Here is a 23,563-nt window from a genome sequence, read left to right on the forward strand (position 1 = left end):
CATCATTACTGCGGATCAATAGAAACAAATCCCTGTCTCCTGACTGGTTTAGCTAAGTATCTCATGCATGACTCTCCAATTTGATCCAGTTTAACAGTCTGCTTCTCCCCCTTCCCCAACCCCACTTCTCTAATCTGCAGAGATAGATATAAATCTTGAGCCAGACTCCAGGGGGTTTCTCTTGTACGGTCTTCCCTCTGTTTGTGCAAAGCGCTCCCTGACCGACTGGCTGCTGTTGCCAGACAAACAGCTGCCTTAAGTCATTGCACTAACAAATAAAAGGGGAGGGAAGCAGGGGCAGTGCAGGGAAACTTTTTGTCCTTATGGTCCTTGTTCACTTACTTTACCGAGAAATTAAAAAGCTAATGAGGGCCCATTGCTGGAGGGAAAAATGAGAATAATCTGTGACATCTGGGGCCTTTGGGTGTCCCCCTCCTTGCCTCCTCAGGCATCCCCTTTTCTGTTTTTGCTGTCCTTCCAGTTGCCAGTGTGTGCTGTGGTTTTGTGAAACGACGTACTGAAGCGTTTAAATGGCAGCATGTGGTCAAGTGTTTAATTTGATGAGATTTTACGTGTCTGACTTGCATGTGGGAGCAGATTAAAATTAAACTGCTGGAGTGGGTGTTACCTTGGGCTGCTTAGCCTACCTTTTTGATGGAGGGTGCTGCCACTGAGGCAGGGATGATGGCATAGCTCCTGGACTGGGTCATCCGGGAGCTGCCCTGAAATTTGAGAGCTTTCGCTCTGGAGTATTAAAAGAACCTGAAGTTGGCATCAGTTTATGTTAATGTGTTTGGCTGTAACCTTTGGCAGCCCAGGAGATGCTTCCCAACTGATGTCTCTGGCTGTAGGGGTAACATGTGTCTGTGCACTGGGGTGTATGGTAGAGGAAGCTGCCAACCCGCCTTGAGCTGACAGCTTCGGTCAAATAAAGCTCTGTGTCTTAGATCATTAGCCTGCTTACATTATACCATTCATGTATACATACGCACAATCATGTGCATGTTCAGATGCAGGAAAGATCTGTCTTTATGGATCATGATAATTTCAGGTATAAAGATGTTAGTTACTTGCTTTACTGGCACTAATAATGTGCATTTTCCTCCTCAAGATATGATAGCCCATATTCCTTACTATCAGGGCTGATCATTCATCTGTATGTATTTCTGTTGCTCTCAAAGGAGTTTGAAAGATGAATCCATAGTTTGTGAGGTGCTCTGATATATACTGCTGTTCAGGTAGGGAATTGTAGTAGAGTTTGCTTTTCTCTGTTACCCACTACACTGCTATTTTTCTCCTCATTCACAGTCTTCTCCCTTGCAGATCCTCTCCCTGTGCGGGTCTTTGGGATGAAGAAAATGATGTTCTGTAAGTAGATCTGTAATATAAAGGACAATGTTTATGAATGATATCTCACAGAATTTGGATCCCTAGTTCTGTGCCAGGATGCAGTTTTATGGAAGAGATGCACTTAAAAATCACACTTAATGCTCCATCATTTACAGATTTTAAAAACCCACTGTTTAAAGTTCGTTTTCTAAAGCCCATAAATATTCCTTTCCTGAAGAATTCCTGAAATTCAGGTGAAAAATCCAAAGACTCAGGTGGCTGCTAGTATTTGTTGGGCCAATGTGCTAGAAGGAACAAGAAAGGAGACATTTCAGTGCTTTTTTTTTCCTTTGAAGGTCCTGGTTTATGGGATGTTACAGTGACACCTGGTGGAAAACAGTGTTGGAAGTCTAAGAAAAATTTCTGCATCATAAACCGAGTTGTTAATTTGAATAATGTCTTTAATGTTATTGTTTTATTAACTATCTATATTGCAGTAATGGTTAGAGCCCATTTGTGCAAGGTGTGTATGTACTACACATATATGAATGTGCAAATGCTCACTTACAAGAATTATCAGCGTGAGTAACAGCGAATCTTTCCACTTATAAAGAAAGGGTTAGTTACATGGATTTGATAGTAACCAAATTTCCTTGCCCTAAGAGCCAAATGCCAACATTTTTATGTGGCTGCCGACTTCTTCAGGCTTTCAGATAAACCTTGATTACATTCCTCACCAGGTTCTTAACTTGATCCCTCCTTCTCCCTTCCCACTGCTCCTCCCTATACATCCCCAAACAAGACCCAAGACATCCTAACAATCAATTAGATCCTAAAAAAAAAAACCAAAATCCCCCAAAGTGTTGAATAATTAAATGCAACTAAAATATTTTTTTAAAAGATTGAACTTAGACATATTTGCTTACCTGGGCTACATCTAAGCTAGTAATTTAAATCCATGCCAGGCAGCATTCTTAATCCTGACTGACTACATAGATCAACTGTTAAACTGTTAAGAGTTGTCCCTGGCTGGTTTTGGTCCACATCAGCACTAGCCCAAATAATATCCAGGAACAGTTTGGGTTATCGTAAAAGCTAGGAGCCATTCCCAATAGGTGTTTCAGCTGTGGCTATCCCCTCTTGGAGTATGAGTGATTTTTAAAGTGTGGATGTGGCTTATCCCATGCCACCTACTAGGGTATGGGTGTGGGTACATTCAATTTACTGGTATAGACCTACTAGCCCTAGAGACCAAATCCTGAGGGTCTTAAATCTCCTAAAGATCTATCCAAAGCACAAAGTGCTCTGCCTCAGGAAGAAATCGCGGCCTACATCTGCCTGTCACCAGCTTCCTCTTCAGTCTTGCTGCTTATATGAGCTCTGACAAAGCTTCTTCAGTCAAGATGAGCTGGATTAGCAAAGAGCTACTATTTAGGCAGTCCGACTAAACTGGCTTATTTTGGCTGGAGCTAAGGAGTTCCCTCTTGAGCAGCTTTGCTGGTGGGCTGGAGTGGGGGCAGCATCCTTCTGGAGTGGAGAAGTGACAAGCAAATGGAGCAGTAACTCCCCTTCACCTGTGTAGCTGAAAGCCCTTAGCTGAACACTAAGTTCACCTTAGATGAGTCTTACTCTCATCTAGGAGTTCCCTGGAGTAGTGGTGAGAAGGTTGAGATAACGCACAAGGAAACCCCCAAATGCTTCCTAAGACAAGTGGAAGAAAAGGAAGGAGTCTGTTCCACAAAGCCTTTCCTTCCTCCGGCCACCTTCAAGCTGCGTGCTTGGCAATATCCATTGGCTCTCTCCAGCCTGGCTTATCCTTTTCTCCTGCCTTGGTCCTTTTAGCTCCTTTCACCTACCATGCACGGGCACAGCAGCACATGGGGCTGTGCTGCAGCTTCAATGAGAGAAAACAGCATCAGGTTAATGCTAACCAATTCACTTCTGTTGTCACTGGATTAGTGTTAACCAGATTCTCAGCCTGGTTTATCGCATGACTGCAGGAATGTTTGCTTGGCATGCGAGTGGGGCTTGGGAAAGTGTGGTGGAAAAGCAGGTCCTCTCTTTAAGCAGCAATGAGAGGACATGTCAGCTTAAACTGATCATCAAAACGCCATGTTATTTATAAAATAGCACATTTTATTTATAATGCATAATACACATGCACAAAAATGACATAGCATTTGTTTATATATACATATATATATATAAGCTGGATCAATTTCCTACTGCAGTACACAGAATGACTCTGTCGATAGCTCTGCCAGTGCAACAGAGATGTGCCACAGACTGGGAGCTGGATGTATCTTAAGCTTGAATTCCCACTGACCTCTTTAATGTGAGTCTCCCAGTTTATGTAGGACTCTTCACCTCTCTTTAAATCAGATACATGATTTATCCATCAGCTTCGATTTTCTTCCATCATATGGGCACAAACTTACCAGTACAATTGTGCCCACTGATGTAGAGATCCCCTAGCAGATTGGCTATGGCTAGGTTGTGTCTGTGTTGCATCAGAAGGCAGACAGGGATCTCTTTTGCATGGTATTTTGGTGTGGAAATGGAACATTTGGAAACAGTCATTAAAATAGAGAATTAATTAACATTTTTGTACTGACTGATATGAACTGTAGTGTTCTAAAAAGGTTATTCATCATCACAAACAAATTTTCTTAGTTGTATCTACTTGAAAGTATTTGGAAATAGTTTAATCATAGTAGAAATGAAGATTAGGTCAGTTTTCTCTCACTCTCTCCCTGTTTCTGTGTTTCTTGGAGCACCTGATTAAGAGCATTGCTCTTAGTTTCCTCTTTACGTTAATGATATTTATGTAAGGAGGAACGCTGGCTTTCATTGGTCAACTCTTTTGTTGCAGTGGTTTAATAAGAAACTATGAAACAGATGTTGTGCAATTTCATGACAAGTGCTCCAGGAAGCTGCAAAGTTGTTAAAGGAACGGAGTGTAAACAAGGATTTAACAAATATTTAATAAACTGAAGTGCAGAAATTTCACAGTCGCGTCTCCATCATCTAGACTAAAAGGAGTTCGTATGGCCAAGTCAAGGAAAGAATCAGACTGACAGATGAAATTGTTTAAGTTATGAGGAACACTTGCCTGTGGGATCTCCTGCTAAACAGACTTGCTGCTTTTTACTGTGTATGGATTTCTGCAGTGTACTGTACTTTCTTAAAAAATTGTCAAAACTTATGTACAAGTAACGTGGTAAGTCTTGAAAAACTGTACTTAATCTTTTGAAACTTAGATGGTTGTTAGCACAGTAAGAATTTTCTATTACATATCAGCTTTTCCAAAGTTATTGTAAGGAATGTATCTGAATAAAAGCAGAGTTTGAGAACTAATGTTTAACATTTGAATTCGTGGAACCTGGTACGGAAGAAATCCCATTAACCAGATTGCATGGGTTTTCATTTTGTACTTTGTTTATATACTTATGTTCCAACAGCTCTTGAAATTACTATAAATGCTAAAGACCCCAGAGGATGGAGGAGAGAAACCTTTGTTCTTTCAGTTTATTCACTTTATTTATCAGTGCCTGTCTAGTCTATGACTTTTCTTATATAAACCTAGGAAAACTGTAAATTCACAAGAAATTGTCTGGGAATCTGTGGCTTGCACAACTATCCTGAACAAGTTCAGCTTCTTTTTTAAGTCACCTATGTTTTAAATTGTGGATATTTCTTTAAGTATTGAAGTAAGTGGTTGGATCCTTAATCTTATGCTTTCTTAGTGCTCCTTCGAGTAGTCGAATGGAATTTATTATTTTTCCTTCTACTGATGCACGACAAAGATAAGCAAAACTTCTCAAATCCAGACAATAATTCTGCATGAGGCTTTCAGGAGTTACTTCCTTATTTCTATTTGCCTGAAATATTGATGTTGTTTAGAAGACCATGTACCTTTGCTCTGTAAAAAGGACATTTTGTGCCTTGGGGCTAACTAACTGTGGAAAGCTACTGCAGAGGACTACCACCTGCTCCGTTTTATTTCATACATTTGTCTGACAGTTCCTTTAAAACTATTTCTAACTCTTGCACCAGTGAAAGAGTTAATTGCCTTCCCTGATGGAAGCCTATCATGCAATGATAACTTTAATGGGGATCCTTTGATTTAAGCTTAAATTAATTCAGAATAAGAAATAAGTTGCTCTTCCCCTCAGCTTTGAAAGACAGGAAAATAGCATTCATGTTCAGTGAACGTATTGTGTAAGGGATTCAGATGAGAAAAATATAATCTTGGAGACTGAGAGCTGTAAATCTTATTTTTCACCTCCAGTCTGCTTATTGTGTTCACATTTGCTTTGTGACACCTTTGATTCTCACCATTGTCACAGTGTGCCCACTGTGCTGAAAATTTCTTCCTGAGAGTTGTTTTATTAAGGGTGCTCTTACCTGTTTGCAAGACAAAACTTAAGACCTAACATTGTTGTTAGATACATCCTCAAATCATTTGCACTTCACAGGCAGTGACCGGTTTTGCACACTTCGAACGATGTGAAAAAACAGGCACCTTAACTTGAGAGCACTTTTGGCAGGAGAGGAAGGGCGGTTACCATATGGCTGCATAAAACCCCTTCAAAAGGAGGCCAGACAAAAGGCATTTAGCTTGAAGGAAGGTCTTTATGCTCCCAAGAGGTCAAAGCCACTTGGCTTTGTCATTTATGCCCAACATTTTTATGAAGCATTTGTTGTTGACTCAGTGAACCAGAATCAGGAGATGAGAGCCAAATTCCTACCTCAGATAATTTAATTAACACCAACTGATTCTGCCAATGTCTTTGTTTGATGGTACTCTGAAATTGTCTCAAGTGAGAAGCTACTGGTGTGTCAGCAATAAGTTTCTTCAAATGAGGAAACATGACTCAAAGAAAATTTGTTTTACAAGAAACCAGTGCTTTAATATATTTTAATCAAAGAATTTTGGGGAAACATTTTGACTCTTTGTATGTACGTATTTCTCTTATAGGAAGGAGAATTTGGAATTACTAACCTTTGCAATGTTAGTGAAATCACCGGAGCAGTGAGTAATGGTTTACTTTGTTAATTACCGACATTTTACGTTACTGCTATTTGAATAGAATGGGTACAATGATCATATTGTCAAAGACTTCACGTAAATGTACACAGTTGCCTTTCTGGTATAAGTCAGTAGGTTGTGTGCTTAGATTTGGCTCAGATTATTAAAGAGACAGCTATCTTTTTTGTTTAAAGAAAATGTGTAAAGGGTGTGGATCTCTGCTGTGAGTCATGTTCACATTTGTGATCCACAAAGTTCATAATCACTTATTTTTGAGAAAATGAGGCAAAACTAGTGTTCCCTCCAAAATGCAAATCATTAAGACAGTTTTGTTCAGCTACCTTTGTACAGTTAAGTAGTTTATTTTGTTTTCTCAGTGATTTGATGGGAGAAATCTTAAAATGACAATTGTTGAAAATGTAGAGTTCTGTAGACTTCAAATGGTTGTGTCTGTCGTGGGAGGCCCTTTAGCTTAACATGAGCTTTGCATAGCAGCATTCTTGTGAGGACTTTAGCTGATGTTCTCCTAATTTGGATTTCAAATGCAATTCAAGCTGGTGGTTACACATATACTTTGAAGACCGGTGGAGAATTCAGTCATCAATATTTTCCACAGAGACTAATGGGAAGCAGCCTCTCAGCGCCTGGTATCTAGTGAGGCTGGGTCATTTATGATGCTAGGACCATAAAAGGCTGTGTTGTCATGACAATACATAGCAAGGTTGACTCGCCTGTTTAGGTTACTGTGTATCTTTGGTCAGTGTTATCAAGTCCTACTGTTTTCTCATGAGGCTTTGCAATGCTCGATATCAGAGTCCCCTGCTTCCAAAGTTGTTCCCTTCCAGCTTTGCTTTAAAAAAAATGCACGTGACCGTTAAGAAGTGGATTGGGCAGAATAAACAAGATGGGTCCAACATCAAATCCAAACCACATAATATTTATTACATCTTTGAAAACTCATGGTTTTAAAGCCAATGCCTTGCCTGTTGGAGAGCGGGGTGCTTGTGTTGGCTTTCCGCTGTGCTTGGCTGTGCTGCATACTCGGTATCTGTTACTTCTCCACAGAGAACAAGTAGTAAAACAAAGCTGGGAGAGAGGGAGCCCTGGCCACACACATCATGGCTGGCTGGGTGACTCGTTCCCAGAGCAAGACTGAGCGTGGACTCTCTTAGCCAGGGTTCCTTCTGCCCCTGGAGCTGTGCATCAGCCCTTTCCCAAGGCCTGTGTAAAGCTGAGCACTCTCCCCAGGTGACAGTCACAGTCTGCTCAGGTGTCCTGCAGTTCTTTTAGTGCTCTCAGTACACACGAGGGTGTCAAAGTCTTTACCAGAGCTGAACAGGTAATTGAACATCTACTGTTTTGCACAAACTAATCTCTAAGAATGATTTATTTTTCCTTCGGCTCTATATTTGATTTTACACTGAGAAGGGCACTATACAACACAACTCCCTTACTGTAGTATCTGAATACCTATAATCTTTGGTATATTTAATATTTCTATCACAGAGTTTAAGTAAGTGCTGTAAATGCCTGTTTTATTGCTAAGGAACCAGGGCACAAAGGAGCTAAGTGTCTTGGTCATGCAGAATATTTTACTGCAGCTGGAAATTGAACTATTGTCCTCACCCTAAGTGCTGGAGTATCCTTTCTCTTTAAAAATGTGCTTTCAAAGTCCTTTTTAAAGCCACCGTCTGTCTTTGCAGTGCACACAGGGATGTCAGTTTTGGAATGCAACGGCGCAAATCAATTGCCCGCTGAATTGTGTGAGTATTGCCTTAGCCTTGGCTCTAACACACTTGTCTCCAGTTCATCAAGTAATTCATCCAATGGCAGATGTGGAAAACCTAACCAGGGCAGTGTTTCTATGAAAAGATGCAATGTCTATATTTTCTCTCAGTATGTGTATAAATTGTCTTTTGGGAAGATAATAATTCTTTCTATGGGAGTTACCTGTAATATCAAAACTTTTCATTGTGTTTGTCAAAATGTGGGGACATTTTGCAGTTCATTAAGCTACACCACTCACCCAGATTTTCAGGCAATGAGAAAGAACTAGTGCTTTTCAGGATTTTACTCTACTGCGGCCTGTCTCAGAGTTGTATGCAGATGTAAATGAAGTGCATGGTCTTTATTAGATTGATTTCTTGCTTTTACTAAACCAGATGGATAAGAATTAACATTGGTCTGGGACAACTGCCACGATAGTTTTTAAACTCCTCTTTTTTCTGGACCTCTTGAACACCTGAAGTTCATTCATCCTTGGCATCATTTTAATGTTGACTTTCTGGTTTTTCAAGTGTAGGTTTTCCTTCTTTCATTATTTGCCAGTGATAAGGTTTTATAGTGTACTTTCACTGTAAGAAACTTCTAATTAATTGATATTATCCGTTTGAAATACTCTGTGATTATATTTATTCTAATCCCGCATTTTATTAATTTGCTTCTTGGCAGAACAAGACATACACCAGAGCATGTGAGGTAAGTTAAATGCTATCAGATCAATTAAAAAAAATAATCACAATTTCAGTGATTACTATGTCCACATAGAGCTAAGAGACACAATGTAGATACACAAACTTATCAATCCAAGTCTAATTATTTTGTGCTCCCTGAAGCTGAAGAATGAGTTAAGTACCTGAATCCTCTCTTTCTAGCATGGTGGCTAAGAACGTGTTTGCATTAAAAACTGCTGTGTAGCAAAGAATATTGCTTTAAAGAAAGCAGACTAATGGCACCAGTATGGAACGCAGTGTAGACTTATTTAAACTATGTTCTAGGCTCTCACAGGAGTCTTGTTGTATCCAGTTTTTCATCAATGCCATCAAAGATGATCCAGAGAGAATGCTTATTAAGGCTGGTATGACACCAGCTTGGCAAGAAATGGAAACAAGGAGTAGGAGCTAGAAGACAAAACAGAGTCTTGACTGGGTAGAGAGTCTGAATGAAGTAAAATGCAATTCAGTAAGGGGCAATGTGTTGCCCTTTAGAAAAATATCTCAAATGGGGAGTGCCTGGTCTGTGCTGCAGATGAACTGGCATTTACAGTGATAAGTGTGAGGCAACAAAGTGCTGCTAAAGAGACGGTGCCTTTCTGGGGCCCTTTTAGCATGAACGTAGAGTGTAGGATGGGATCATGGAATCGTAGAATATCCTGAGTTGGAAGGGACCCACAAGGATCATTGAGTCCAACTCCTGTCCCTGCATAGGACAAGCCCAGTGGGGATGGGGATGAGAGGATTGCAGGATTGTGTTTGTATGAAGGTTGTACCCAGATGGGGGCAAGACACTTCAAGCAGGCGATGGAGGAGTTGGAGGGAATCCCAAGTAGAACACAAACCCATTGGCAAGCTGGAAATTTGATTGAAAGGATTGATTTTTTTTAATGATTTTTAATCTGTGAAACTGTGACCATGACAAAGGTTTACAAATATGCTAAATGGTGGTTTTGCAGTGTGGGAACAGTCCAAGAAGTAACCAACTTACTTTTGGAGAAACACAGAATTAGTGTGGGGTTTTTTTTGTTGGTGGTGGGGTTTGGGATTTTTTTTTGCTTGTCTGGCCACACAATATGCCAGTTAAATTCACTAACTCTGCAAGGGCTTTTGCAATTATCTTTCCACTGGATCAGCTGGCTGACTTGACTCTCCACATGGTCAGGCGAGCACCAGGTCACTGCATGCAGAGGATCAGGTCACTGCAGTCTGCAGGAGAAAGGAGTGGGACTTTTCCTTTGGTGTTGGCTCAGCTCTGTTGTGTGACTACACCTTGGGACTGAAATCTGGTAGTATTGTTCCTGTTAGATATTACCTCTCAACTAAGAACAGGGGAGTGCCACTGAATTTAGTGAGAATATTCACAAGAAAGGGCAGCAGAATCTGGCTCATACAGGGGCAGTTCTGATCGATGGAGAATATATGAGGATTTCTTGTTTTCAGGCAGAGCAGATGGCAAATTTCCCTCAAAATTTCTAAGGCTAGGAGCTTTAGTAATTCTCTTACCTCAAGCAAAAATTGGATTTATGGGTCTGACAAAGATCAGAAGAAGAAAGAAAAAGATGACAAAACCCAAATGGTCAGAAATGTCTGTGTTAAATGAAGCAGAAGGCACTATGAATCAGCATGTAATCTGGGGACACTATCCCCTACAATCTAAACAAGTCTTGATTGTAAATGAAAGCTCCAGTGTACAGTTGATAACCGATGTCTGCTAATACCCAGATCTTTGCCTGCTAACAGTCATGATAATTCACTTGGAAGTACTTTATTTCTCTGAACACAAAAACATTGGAAAAAACTTTTTAAGTCCTTGCACTTGGCACTGAATGCCTAGATGTGAGATAATGTATATAAGAATATACTGCTAAGCAAGTTTTTAAATCTGTCTCAGCTGCAACTGTGTTGTCTGAAATAACATGCCTTATCACTTTCCATAGGGTGCCGGAAGTGTATATCCTGGAATCACAGGAAGAGCAATTAAAAAAATTTCCTCACTTCACATAATTAATTGCTTCTGAACGATCTAAAGGTTAATTATCACTTGAAAGGTAGCTGCTGTATGAAGCAAACGTCAAGATTTTATAGGCCAAATGAACTTGCAGAATAAAATGAGCCCAAATAAAATGCCTGTCTAGAAAAGCTCAAACCATCACTTCTCAAAAATTTTGGCTTTCCAGGAGACTCAGTCTTGAATGCAATTTTTAAGCTACTGAGATCCACATGGAAAATGTTACTACATCTTCTTAAGTTCTCTACCTATAAAGCAGGGTAACACTATATCTATGTTCCCTACCTACACTGAAAACTCTTAGGAATTTTCTGTTCTTAGGATGTGAGTGTGGAGAACTCGCTGCCCTGGGGTATTTGTTACGTTTGCAGCTTGTAGACACAACTGTACCAGAAGGAGTAACTACTAACAAGGAAGTGTGGATTAGGCATGGCTGCTCTTACAAATTGCTTATTTCAACTATTTTGAAAATTCACTGGAAGTATGTTTGTAAGAATGTGCCTCATTCATAGGAAATACATGAAGCGGGAAAGGGTGAAATCCAACATGTGGAACATATCATTAACAAGTTAAAACCCATTACTTCCTAACTCCATGGTTGTCACTGAAGTCTATTTCCAGCTTTAATGTAGCCTCGTATTTGTGCTTTCCACAAAGGGGCAGTGTGTAAGGAGGAAAACCCTAATTCAGTGCCCAGTGAATTAATGGAAAGGCTCTCAGGAAGCTCTTCAGAGTGAGTTAGTGGTACTGCTATTTTTTAGAATGAATGTAGTGATTTCCACAGGGGTTTTATGTATTCAAAATGTCCACAGGATTTGTATGTATTTAAAACGCATCTGCGTAATTCTAGGAGGAGGTTTGCTTTTACACAAAACTAACCAGTGAGTTCTGTACCCTACACAGACAGTTTCCTGTAAGTTTGGCTGTAGCCGTGCAGAGGATGCATACGGAGTTGAAGCACAGAGTAAGTCTGAATAGAGTCCTGTGTCCAATTCACAGTCTGATAAATTCAGTTTTAAGATTATAGTCTTGTTCTATTATCTGGATTTCTTTGGGAAAAAAAAAGGAATGTCTTGAGTGTTTTGATTCATAAGAAAATTGCCACTCTTCTTTTTTCTTTTAACAAATACAATCAAGTTGACTCTATCTTATAGTAAAACTTTTTTTCCCACCCTTTCATGGACATGAGACTTTTTGAATCCAATCTCACTTGTTTAAGATGATACTTTGTCGAGCACCCATCCTTGGCCTGTCTGCTGTCTTGAAATCATTGCCAAAAGCTCCTGCAACTTAAGTGGGAACAATTGGGCCAATACAGTGCTATTGAAATAGATCCTTTGAAAATCTCTTCAGAAGTCCCCCATACCTTGTCTACGTTTCTATTCAGCAAATTTTTACTAAGTACCTGTAGCTAAAAGTGCATTTACACAAGGACAGGGTTGTAGTCACATTTGGTTGCATTGAGCTTGGTGCACTTCAGGCTTACTTATCAAACTGTCTTTAAAATGTCATGTGATTTATTCAGCAACATTTTCAATATATTCTTTTGTGTGTTTTTATTGGTTTCACAGCTTTCAGGTGTGTGGGGTAATAAGCTTTTACCCTTAAGAGCCAGAGATTGCCATGAAAGGTTTTTTCTTACTGTTGTGTTGCATTTTCCCCTCAGGCTACTTGAACAAGCCTAGAGCACCATTTGCATCTACCATTGGAAGCCACAGTGTCACATTAGGGTGGAAGCCAGCTAACATCTCTGGCGTGAAGTATATTATCCAGTGGAAGTTCAGTCAGCTCCCTGGAGACTGGAGGTACTCAGAGGTAAAGAAGGACACTGCCTTTTACTTTGCAAGGAAATAAGTTCTTCTCTGCTCTTCATTTTATTTTAGAAAAATCTTGGATAATATGTTAGGCATGCGAAACAGGTTTGCAAAATCATGAGTAGCATGGAGAAGCTGAGAAGTGGACAATTATTCCCTGTTTCCTCCAACATAGGAACTAGGGACCTTGATGGAAACTAGCAGGTAGCAGGTTCAAAACTAGCAAATGAAGGTATTTCCTTGCAGAATGTGTAGTTAAAATGTTCAGCTGCTTCCTGGCACATGTGAACGTTAAATTACTAAATTTAAACTCCTAAATATTACAATTGCTAAAATTTCTAAATGGGGTTTGAAAAGTGACTGGACAAATTAATGGAAGAAAAAATTGAGTTCTACTAAATGCAAACATTGCCATTGTTTCATGTTGAGCCATGCTTATAAAATGCCAAGACTGAGAGTATTCGGAAGAAATATCACTGTAGGCTTTCTTTTTTTTTATACATTTCCCTAGAGAATTTTTTTTTGTTCTTGTCAAAGACGCAATACTTGGCTAGATAGACCTTTGTTCTGACTCAGTACGGTTATTCTTGTATTATGTACTTTTGCGTCAACTATACACTTGTTATCTTGCCATCATCTCTATTGGGCCAATTTAGAGAGCATGGCAAGTTGGTACCACAAATCAAAGGTGAAGATAATTTGCTAAGCAGGAAGTTCTGAATTAATCATTGGTGAAATAATGGGGAACAATGACTTCAGACCATAAATACAGCAGGGTAACTAGGAGCCTTTGGATCTTAAACCTGTAGTGGATGTATCAACAGTTTAAAATATATTGTCTGTAATATGTTATTATTTCAGGATTTTTACCTTATTCTTCAAATTTACTATTATATTGCATCCATCCTTCCATCCATCCACTCGTTGTTTAGATTTGGTAGCGTGTTCTGAAGAAAAGAGAAGAGAAAAAGTTCTGAAAGGATGGAAAATCAAAGTCTATGCTGAAAATAACTCCTGGAATTTCCTCTTATTTAAACTTAGGATTCTGCACTTTTTTATCCTGAAATATGTATGTTGTTGTATGAGACCTCTTTTGCCCTGATAACACCCTACACGGTAGCTGCAGATGGAGGAAGAAAAAAACCGATTGTGTCTGTGCATTAATCTAGGTAGTGTCTGAAACTTCATATACAGTCAAAGACCTTCAAGCCTTCACAGAATATGTGTTTCGAGTAGTTTGGATCATTACATCTCAGCTGCAGCTCCATTCTCCATCTAGTCCCAGTTACCGGACACATGCTTTTGGAGGTAATGAATTGCACTATTAATTGCATCTTTCAGGACCATATCAGAAGCATTTAGGTTTCCTTGTTTCTTTCACAGAAAACATTGATGCTTAATCTTCAGAATGATGTGTATGTTGGCCGTTGGGTAGCTGCAGAAGACCAAACTAAAATACTACAGGCTCTTTTTGTTTGAACTAGAAGATATAGGGCTGCTTCCTGCTTTTAAAAATGTGCACAGAAAAGTACATGGTCAAAATTGTGAGGGCACATTGGATATTTCTGTGCATAATTATGCATGTTAACTTTTTGACTGAAATACACACACATTTTCCCGAACTCTAAAAAAAGTTAACCGTTGCTGAAATTTTATTCTATCCCTAATCATACTTATTAGTATAAGTGAATTAAAAGGTATGAAACCTAAAAGTGTACCTAAAAAATGAAAAACCATTAACGTCTTAAATGCCATCCCAGAGTCAGTTATTTCTGTCTCTTGCAGCTCCTGCAACAGCTCCTGTCATTAAAGATATCCAGAGTTCAAGTCCAAACACTGTTGAAGTTAGTTGGTCTCCACCACTTTTTCCGAATGGATTGATTGTTGGATATAACTTGCGCCTGACCAGTGAGAATCATGAACTGTTGAGGGCCTCAAGAGGGCATAGCTTTCAGTTCTACTCCACCTTCCCAAACAACACTTACAGGTATGAAAGATAACCAACGTGGCCAAGCGTGCTGTAGCACTTCTTGCCCAGGTGGTACAGGGTATGCCTAAATACCATTTCTGCACAATTATGCTGTTTACTTACGTTCTTGCCAAAAGCAACGGTACCTTCCTTGAGATAACGGAGTTATTCCAGATGAGTTGGCTGCTTATGCGGAAGTCAGATGGGCAGGAAGGAAAAGTGATTTGATATAGGGCCAGCAGGCTGCATTTTCTTAGCTACTGTTTTTCATTTTTTTTAAGCCTGTGTGGCATGTTTTCAGTATATTCAAGGAATGACAGAGCAGTCCTCTCTAGTCCTTTAAGCATCTGGAAAAATTCCTTCATTTTTATTAAATACAAAGGGCTGCATTCTGCTTCCACTGGTAAATCCAGATCTTCCTTTGAAATGAAATTGAGTTGCTCTTCTGAGTCTGAAACCCCATTTTGAATTTTAATTTAGAAGATTCTGTTGTTGTCCCACCTTTGGGGAATTCAGACTGTGGTTGGTTTTACTTTTATTATACATTTCCTAGAGCATTATATTTAAACGGGCATTTTCCAAAAGTCAAGCACTTCTGTAGCAACTGCCCTACTTGATAAAATGTTTCTCAGGCAATCTTTCAAAAGTCACCTGCAAACCAAAATCTGTCTCTTTGGTTTACTGTAGGTTCACTATTGTGGCGGTTAATGAGGTTGGTGCTGGACCCCCTGCTGAAGCCAACATCACAACCCCAGAATCCAAAGGTACAAGAGTAGCAGAGTCCTTATGGCTGTCTGTTCCTGGGGACAAAGTCACATTCGCTGGGCTGCCATGTACCTGGCAGAAGAGAATAATATTTAGACTGTAAACAGTGCATGACAAGGAGTTGTACACTGAAGAGTCAATAGCATATCAGAGTCCTGTTCTTTAGCTGTAGACATTATTGGGCTACACAGCGTGGTAATAACCTGAGATGCTGATAGGCCCAAACAAATTTGGCCTGAGTTGTATTACAGATGAAAAACACCTCAGTGGTCCAAGGCAGTGACTGAGAGGACATACTTCCATTTTCTAGATGAGATTTTAACAGCTGACAAACAAATGTATTTCTTCTAATAATATTAAATACTTAACATGAAACTCTTCTGTCAAAACATCCTCAGCTATCTCATGCCAAATAAGTGAAATCATATCAATTTTTATTGCTCTTTCATGGCTGTATTTATTTTACTATAGTAACTAATTAATAATGAAAGTAAAGGTACACTATAGGTATCACTCAAAGAATTGCAGAAATATTAATTAATCGCCAGAGAAAGGTACATGTTGAGATAAAGCACAAGTGAGAATGAAATCAATGTTACCAAAATGTATCTTTAGAAAAGAAAACAAAAGACGCTTCCCTCCTCCTGAAGAAATCCAGTTGTCAAACACCTGGAAACTCTTCAACTCTAGCAAACACTTTAACTCTGTCTTTGAATCACCAGCCTTCTGCTATCGGTTAGAGAAATTGAATTTATAGCTTCTCTAGTGCTTTTTAAAATATGGCTTCTTTTTTTTGTAATAGCTCAGGCACACTGATATGTCCTTATCTGGAGACTCTGCAGAGGTTTGCTTTAGGGTTGGCTGACCCTGAGCCATAAACATTTGTGCCATTCGTGAAATGTCGAGACTGGTACATCTGACTGTGTTCATTAATTGGTTGGTAATTGGCTTGACTTAATTTAAGGTAGAAAACAACCAACCAACCCTACCCCCCAAAAAAACACCTTCTGGGGGTGGGGAACAATCCCACCTCCCCTTACTAGCCACCACGTAAAACTTCAGTTGATTGCACTGGCACATGCTTTCTCTCTGTGCTAACGTGAACAGGAGCAACCCTTTCTCATGTATCACGTTCAGAAATGGTGTTACTGCATCAGGTACTGAGCTGTGTAGATCTGAGCCCTGAGAAGAGCCAGGGAAAGAATCTGATCTCTGGGCTAGGTTGCAAGAAATGTCGCTGGAAAAGAGTTAAGGAAGTCATATTGGCTTCTTGTACTCTGCTCTGGAGATACCATTACCAAAATGACTCGCAGTGTGTGCATCATGTAAGAAATACATGCAGCTCAATTTATGCAGATTATCCAGGAATAAATTAAGACAGCATTTGATAACAGTCTCATGATACCCATATGAGGATACGATATCTGATAGCAGACAGCTCTTTAAACTAAAGGGTGAAAAAAAAGGGAAAGATCATTTGGAAACTGAAATTAGCCAAATTCAGACTCAAAATAAAGCACCGCTTTTTAAAACGAAGGTAACTACCTTGTGAATCAATTTAGCAGGGGATGTGCTAGATTTTCAGTGATCTGAGATTCAGAAGCAAGACTAGCTATCCTTCCCAGAGCTATGCATAGCCCAGACAGAAGGTATGGATTTGCTGCAGAGGTTTTGATGCAAGTTACTTGGGCCTGTATAGGCACAAAGTCAGCTTATGTGACCAAAGATCTCCTTCTTGACTTTAAAATCTGTGACTTTGTTAAAAAAAAAAAAAAAAATCAACTTTGAAGCAGATCACATTATCCCATTATCACCTTTACCTGTGAAAACTACTTGTTCCTTGGAAAAATCACTGGTCAGCATGAAATACATGAAATAAACATACTTGCCTTGCTCTTCCCCAGCTCTGTGGGATAATATTCTAGTTTGAATGGGCTTTTCAAAGAGGCCCAGAAGGGTTAAATATCCCACTTCTGCTGGATCTTGGAGTCACATGGGTGTCTTAGTGCCTTCGTTTCCTCAGGAATCCATAGGGCCTCATTTGCTCCAGCTTACTTTCCCTCACTAGGGACTCACTACTGTTACAGGAAATGATGGTGTGAAATTCATATGGTGCATTCTCACCCTGGGTGAGGAGCCAGAAGGCACTGTAATGGTGAATAACTCCGTCCATTTTCAACACTCAAAAGAGTTTAAGTTTTAGTCTGTCATTGCTAGTGTAAGAATATATTTTTACATGTACCTATGTGTGTGCATATGTATATGCATGTCTATTAATGATCTGTCTGAGTTAGCAACAGTCTTCTCTGTGCTGCAGTCATCTATCTTAATTCTGAGCTTCTCTGTTTGTTAGTTAAGGAAAAAGCAACATGGCTCTTCCTATCCAGAAACCAGTCTTTAAGGAAGAGATACACAGAACATTTCCTCGAAGCTGCCCAGTGCCTGCAAAATGGTATTATACACCACAACATTACAGGTAAAATCAGATCAGGCTCTCTCCTTTTCTCTCAAGTACGACTTAGACCTCTGTGTTCACCAAGGACAGAATGCACCTCACCTAGCCTGAGACAGCATCTAGCCTCTCTTTATAGTCAGTGGGGAGAAACAGGAACTTTCAGGACATGATTTGACCTGTTTGAAATGACAGGCGCTGGGAAGAGATGAATTGTTCTCCCCACTGCAACTTTTTCTTCACTGAATCTAAGCAGCTACTTCAGAGCTGGGCTTTTACATAGTAGGTATCTAAATTGAGGTAAGATGAAGCCAAAGCAGATGTTTCCCTATGATTAATGACTGTATTTTCTCAACATGAGTATGGGGAAGCAAAGTGGTTCAAACTTAAGAATTAAATGATACAAAGTGTCAGAAGATACTGGCTGAAGGGTATGCTAGTGTATCAGCTAGTCTGGGACACAGAGCTCTATAACGAGGCATTTAGTAGCCTAAGTCACCAGACAACCATGTTATCTCAAATTACTCGCCACTCTAATGTTTCTTATCTACACTCGCGCTGTATTTGGTCCTTGGAGACAGTGTGGAAATCTGACTTTATCTACCGAAGTTCACAGAGCCACAAAGACGCCAGAGAACGAATGTTGCCCCTGACTAAATACCCTTTGATAGTGCAAGGCTGGCATAGAAAATGTCTAGCTTGAATTCTAGAGTGAATGGTGCTTTGTGAGGAGATGCCAGTTGCATCTGTTTGCCCTGGAGAGGGGCAATCGGTGTCAGTTGGTCTGCATGTTACATACCCTCTTTTTGTCTGATTACCTTTCTGAAGGGCAATTGTCTATAATAATGTCACTTACATAGCAAATGGGAATTTTTCCTTATTATCTAAAAGAAGACTAGAAGTGGAGGAGAGAAACCAGTTAACTTTACTCCAATGATGTTGGGTTGCAGATTGAAAAATATGTCTTTTTAAGGCAAGTAGAAAAAGTAACTGAAAAACTGAACCTTATTTCTTATATTATCTGTGTGCACATATCTCTCTGTTTTTAGGAATTTCTGTGAATGTTTATCAGCAAGTTGTCTATTTTTCTGAGGGGAGTTCCATCTGGATGAAAGGAGCTACAAATATGTCTGATGTATCTGACCTAATGCTCTTTTATGCTGGCTGGGGGAACATTATGTCCATCTCAGTAGACTGGCTTTACCAGAGGATGTACTTTGTGATGAATGAAAAGGTAGTGCTTTAGGGCTTAATTAATTTCTTATTTCATTTGAACCATTACTGTGATTTATTTTACATGAGAAAATCTGATTTGTATATAGATATGCATGCACAAAATAGAATTATAGAAATAGACTTTTTATTTTAATAATATTCACGTATTTCAGAGTTTTAAAAAGAAGAAAGGCTTGAATATCAGGTCATATTTAAAGCAAACAGGCTATATGGAACCCTGACTCCTTGTCTTATTTTTCTCCTTAGGACATAAAAAGCTTTGGTTTTAACTGCTTTGTTTTTGCGACTGACTTACACCCACCTCATACCCAATATAAGCGACTTTGTTTCTGTTACTTGATTCTCCATCTAGTCTGTTCAGTTCCTATTCTGCCTCGGGAAGGTGGTCAGATAACTAGTTAGTGATTATAATGCCCTTCATAACTGGCAAAAAATGTTCAAGAGGGAAAGTGCTTCATAGCAGTGATGACAGCTCAGATTACAACTGTTTCAACTTGAAGTAAAAATGTAGATGGCAACCCTGCACTTGATTCCCTACTCATGAAACATCAGTTACACTAATGGTCAGACTTTGCATGTGCCTTTGTAGTCCTCTAATGCACAAAGGACTAGAAAGTTGCCTTAAATGGTTAGTGGGGGATTTTTTTTTTTTTTTTTTTTTGCAATCCTCTTTCCGTGTCTGATTTTTCACTTACTGCTCAGGGAACAGGGAGCAGGAAAAGCAGTAGTGATAAAAAGATACAAATGAGCTGTAGACAAACAGACTGATGGCAGGGATTTCTGAATCCATTGCAGGTTAGAGAAGTCCTAAGGTATTGCTCCCTAAGGTATTCCCTTCCCTGCCAGATCGTTTTCAAAGTACAGTTTGCCTATACTCCCCAAATTGGGCTTTTCCCTCCAGCTTAGAGGTAGGAAGTTAAGCGGAGGATGGCTGACAGACAGTTCTTTCAGGGTAAGTTGTCATGGATGCATTCAAACTTGTGTACAAGTGTTATACTTTGTGACTGACAACTCAGGAGCCCATAAGGACCTAGGATTGTGAGAGAGGTATTTCATTGTCTGGTTCCCCTGAAGGAATCTTGGGTCAGCTTGTTTGCTCATTAGCAGACACCCTATGAATGCATCACCAGTTTTTCTTCTCATTCCCCAGATACACGTCTGCCATTTAGAGAGCTGCATGGCAGCTGAAGACATCACTCCTCTTTATGTGACATCCCCTAGGAAGGTTATAGCTGATCCCTATAATGGGTAAGTAAGTGCCCTCCTTTAAGCACTTGGTGTCAAAGGTGCTATAAAGCTCCTCTCTAATTTTCTTCACTTCATTAGTCATCTAGGTTCCTGTTTCAAACTCTTGCCTTACCAAAACAAAAGTGCAATTGGCAACAAATAACAAACTACAAAACAATTGGAATACGAGTGACACCATGCAGTGTTGTTTTCTGCATTTTCTTCCCTAGGGTGTTAGCAGTGGAGAGAAAGTATTTCCAATGCAGAAATTTGGTTTTCAGACATTCAGTGCTTTTATGAATATGAAGGTCTATGCATTTTAAATGTCCATGCTTAACACTTGAGGTATTATGAAAGAATATTCTCCAATAATCTGCCAGCCAAATCCCCAGAAGGTAAAAAGTGATGTGCTTAATTCTCCCAAGATATATATTAATAGCGCCAAAAGCATTTTCTTATTGTCTGCATAAAGACAGGCACATCTCTGAGCTGTTAAAATATTTGTGGCTCATCTACAGAGTTCTTGCACTGTAGTTATTTGGGTCTATTTTGCTCCATGACCAGCTATATTTTCTGTCTCCTGGACGACGGCATATACAGAGCAAACCTTCCACTTTTTCCTGGCACTGCTTCCACAGCTTCACCAGTAGTGAAATCCAGTGCTCTGAGAGACTTCGTGATCAACTTCCAATCTAAGAGACTTATTTTCTTCAACAAAACACAACAGGCCTTTGTGTCAAGCTTTCTTGACGGTTCAGAATTTTACACACTGCGATCACACGTGCCACTTAATGACATGGAGAGCTTTGTTTATGAGGATAACACGTTTACTGTCACAGATGGCTCGGCAGTTTTCCATGAGGAGGTCTCTCCAGTGGGGAGCTCTAGCTTCAATGAGTACGTTATGGATTGCAATTTGGCATATCCAGAGTACTTTGGCTTTGGCAACTTGCTTTCCTATGGGGCATCAACTCAGCCTTTTCCTTTACCAACTCCTCCTCGACTTGTCATGGCACTATTTGGATTGGACCAAGCTGTGATCAGCTGGAAACCACCTGAACACACTATTGGAACCAGTAAGTTCAGTTGTTTCTTCCTGAAAGTCAACTCCTTTTCTTTCTAGAGGAATAACTTCCTGGTTTTCCTTTACCTGATGCTGGGCTTTGGTGACTTCAATAGCAGATCCTGATGGAAGATGTGGAATTACCTCAGTTTGAAAAATTTAACCCAAGATTTGCCAGTAAAATAGCTAAATTGTGTGGCTAAATTAATACAAGTTTATATTGGTAACTCATTTGTCATCTGCAAGGGATTTTAAGCAAGGGTCCATCTTAAGTATGGTATGGAGTAGCAGTAATGTTGATTGCTTTCACACAGAAAATACATGCCAGAGACGTAATGACTTTTGGTCAGTGTCTGTGCTATGGTCTCTATCCTCTGTGCACGTGTCTTTGAACAGCAGAAGATTACCTGGTTGGGGAAAATTTTGGTTCTTCCAACTTCATTCTTCACAGGGGATTGAACGACTACTCTTGGTTTGTCCCAGAGGCAGTGTGTGTAAATTTTTAATTTATCCCTTTCCTAATTCCCCTGATACTGGCATTTTTGAAATGAGTCTCCAACGTACAGTTTTCTCAAAGAATGTCTATCATCTGTTACAGCCATCTACTCTGTAATAACATGATTGTTTGCATCTCACAGGTCTATCTGCTTGGCAGAATTGGACCTATGATGTGAAAGTGTCATCTCAGCATCCATCTGAGGAGGAATGGGTTGTCTCAAACATTAGCAACACTAGGTTTACAGTGAAGGAGCTGGCCAGCTTCACAGCATATGAAGTGTCAGTCAGAGCTGTGTCTCCTGCTGGTGAAGGGCCATGGTCGGAGTCATTTAGAGGCACAACTTTAGAAGAAGGTGAGAATTGCTTTGTCACTCAGGAGAAATGAAGAACGAGTTATGCATACAGCTTTCCACCTGGTGAGGCCCAGGCTTTGGGCAAAGATTGCAAAATGAGGGGCACAAAAAGGATTGTCTTAGAAATATTAAAGAATGCAGGATACATGAATTTTCTTTTAGTTAAAGTAGTAAGATTCTCAAACTACAATAATTGTATTATATATTATGTATTTATTATTACTACTTATATACATTTTTGTAATGCAAATACACTATCAAACACATTATTTGATACACTATCAAATGAACAGGTATGAGAGGTGTTATTCCTTTCCTGTGCTCTGTAAAGCACTTTCTATGATGAAGTGGTTTGAGCAGTGCCTTGGGGGTTAATGACAGTTTATGGGAAAGTGCAGGCTCACTAAAAGCTGAAAATATTTGGTTTGAGCATAGGTAATGGGGGAAATGGATGTGTGCACAATGTCTGAGATTTGTAGATCCTTGGAATGTTTTTTGAAACCTAGTTCACCCATAATAACCTACGTCTGAGGGGAAAATAGCTTTCAACTTAAGGCACCGGACTGGCACTTGAGATTAGGGGAGACTTTTGCCTGACTTCGGTAAGGCCAGGTCCAAACCCACAGTGGTTTTTAAGCATCTAATATGGTTCCAAATTGCCTTATTGTTCTGGATCTAAACCTGCCCTGAATCTCTGAGTTTCTCAAATTATGATATTTTCATGCCTTTCTTCTTTGCCCATTATTCCTTAGGGCCGGGGCGGTTTTAACCGTGCTTCTGTAACTTTCCAGAAACAGGAAACCCTGCTATTGAAATCCAAATATTACACATCAATTGCTTGTTCAGATGCGCAACTGCAGTTTTCTTTCTTTATCAGCTGAAGAAGAACCGTATATGTTGGCAGTGGGGGCTGAAGGGCTCTGGAAGCAGCGGTTGGATAGCTACGGGCCAGGAGAACTCCTCTATCCTCATATAAGAAATATTTCAGGTAAATACTAAACAAACTTCATGCTGCTGCTACAGACTTGTCAGCATTTATTAGCTCTCCATAAATTTCATCAACAGAACTGAAATACAAGAGCTTTCATTGCATCAGTCCAGACTTGAATGCAGTGCAGTGCAGTGAAGCAGCTTCACTGAGCCAAGCCTTTGTGTACATCCTCTTTCTTCTAATTTATGGATCAAATTAATCCTTAGTGAAACCCTATTGACATCATGACAGTTACAGCAGAGCTAAAATCAACTCTCTGAACTAAATAGTTCTGTCCCCAGCAACCCAATATATGTCCTACATTTATAATCATCAGGGCTATATATGTACT

General features: G+C 39.7%; 1 protein-coding gene across 1 annotated transcript in view; it reads left to right on the top strand.

Moving 5' to 3' along the window:
• Positions 1–4,426: 4,426 nt before the first annotated feature.
• Positions 4,427–23,563, top strand: part of ROS1 (ROS proto-oncogene 1, receptor tyrosine kinase) — a gene marked incomplete at both ends in the record, with an annotated part of 75,488 nt that continues 56,351 nt past the window's right edge. Inside the window, 15 exons of the mRNA XM_082305985.1 lie at positions 4,427–4,549; positions 6,311–6,364; positions 8,065–8,124; positions 8,813–8,839; positions 11,768–11,828; positions 12,531–12,679; positions 13,848–13,986; positions 14,464–14,665; positions 15,335–15,411; positions 17,766–17,888; positions 18,914–19,098; positions 20,251–20,348; positions 20,892–21,403; positions 22,029–22,241; positions 23,119–23,229. Coding sequence (XP_082162111.1) covers positions 4,427–4,549; positions 6,311–6,364; positions 8,065–8,124; positions 8,813–8,839; positions 11,768–11,828; positions 12,531–12,679; positions 13,848–13,986; positions 14,464–14,665; positions 15,335–15,411; positions 17,766–17,888; positions 18,914–19,098; positions 20,251–20,348; positions 20,892–21,403; positions 22,029–22,241; positions 23,119–23,229 — 2,134 coding nt within the window. The remainder of the gene's footprint in view (positions 4,550–6,310; positions 6,365–8,064; positions 8,125–8,812; positions 8,840–11,767; positions 11,829–12,530; positions 12,680–13,847; positions 13,987–14,463; positions 14,666–15,334; positions 15,412–17,765; positions 17,889–18,913; positions 19,099–20,250; positions 20,349–20,891; positions 21,404–22,028; positions 22,242–23,118; positions 23,230–23,563) is intronic.

Source organism: Platalea leucorodia, assembly GCF_965183815.1.
Source record: "Platalea leucorodia genome assembly, chromosome: 3".
NCBI classification, from domain to species: domain Eukaryota; kingdom Metazoa; phylum Chordata; class Aves; order Pelecaniformes; family Threskiornithidae; genus Platalea; species Platalea leucorodia.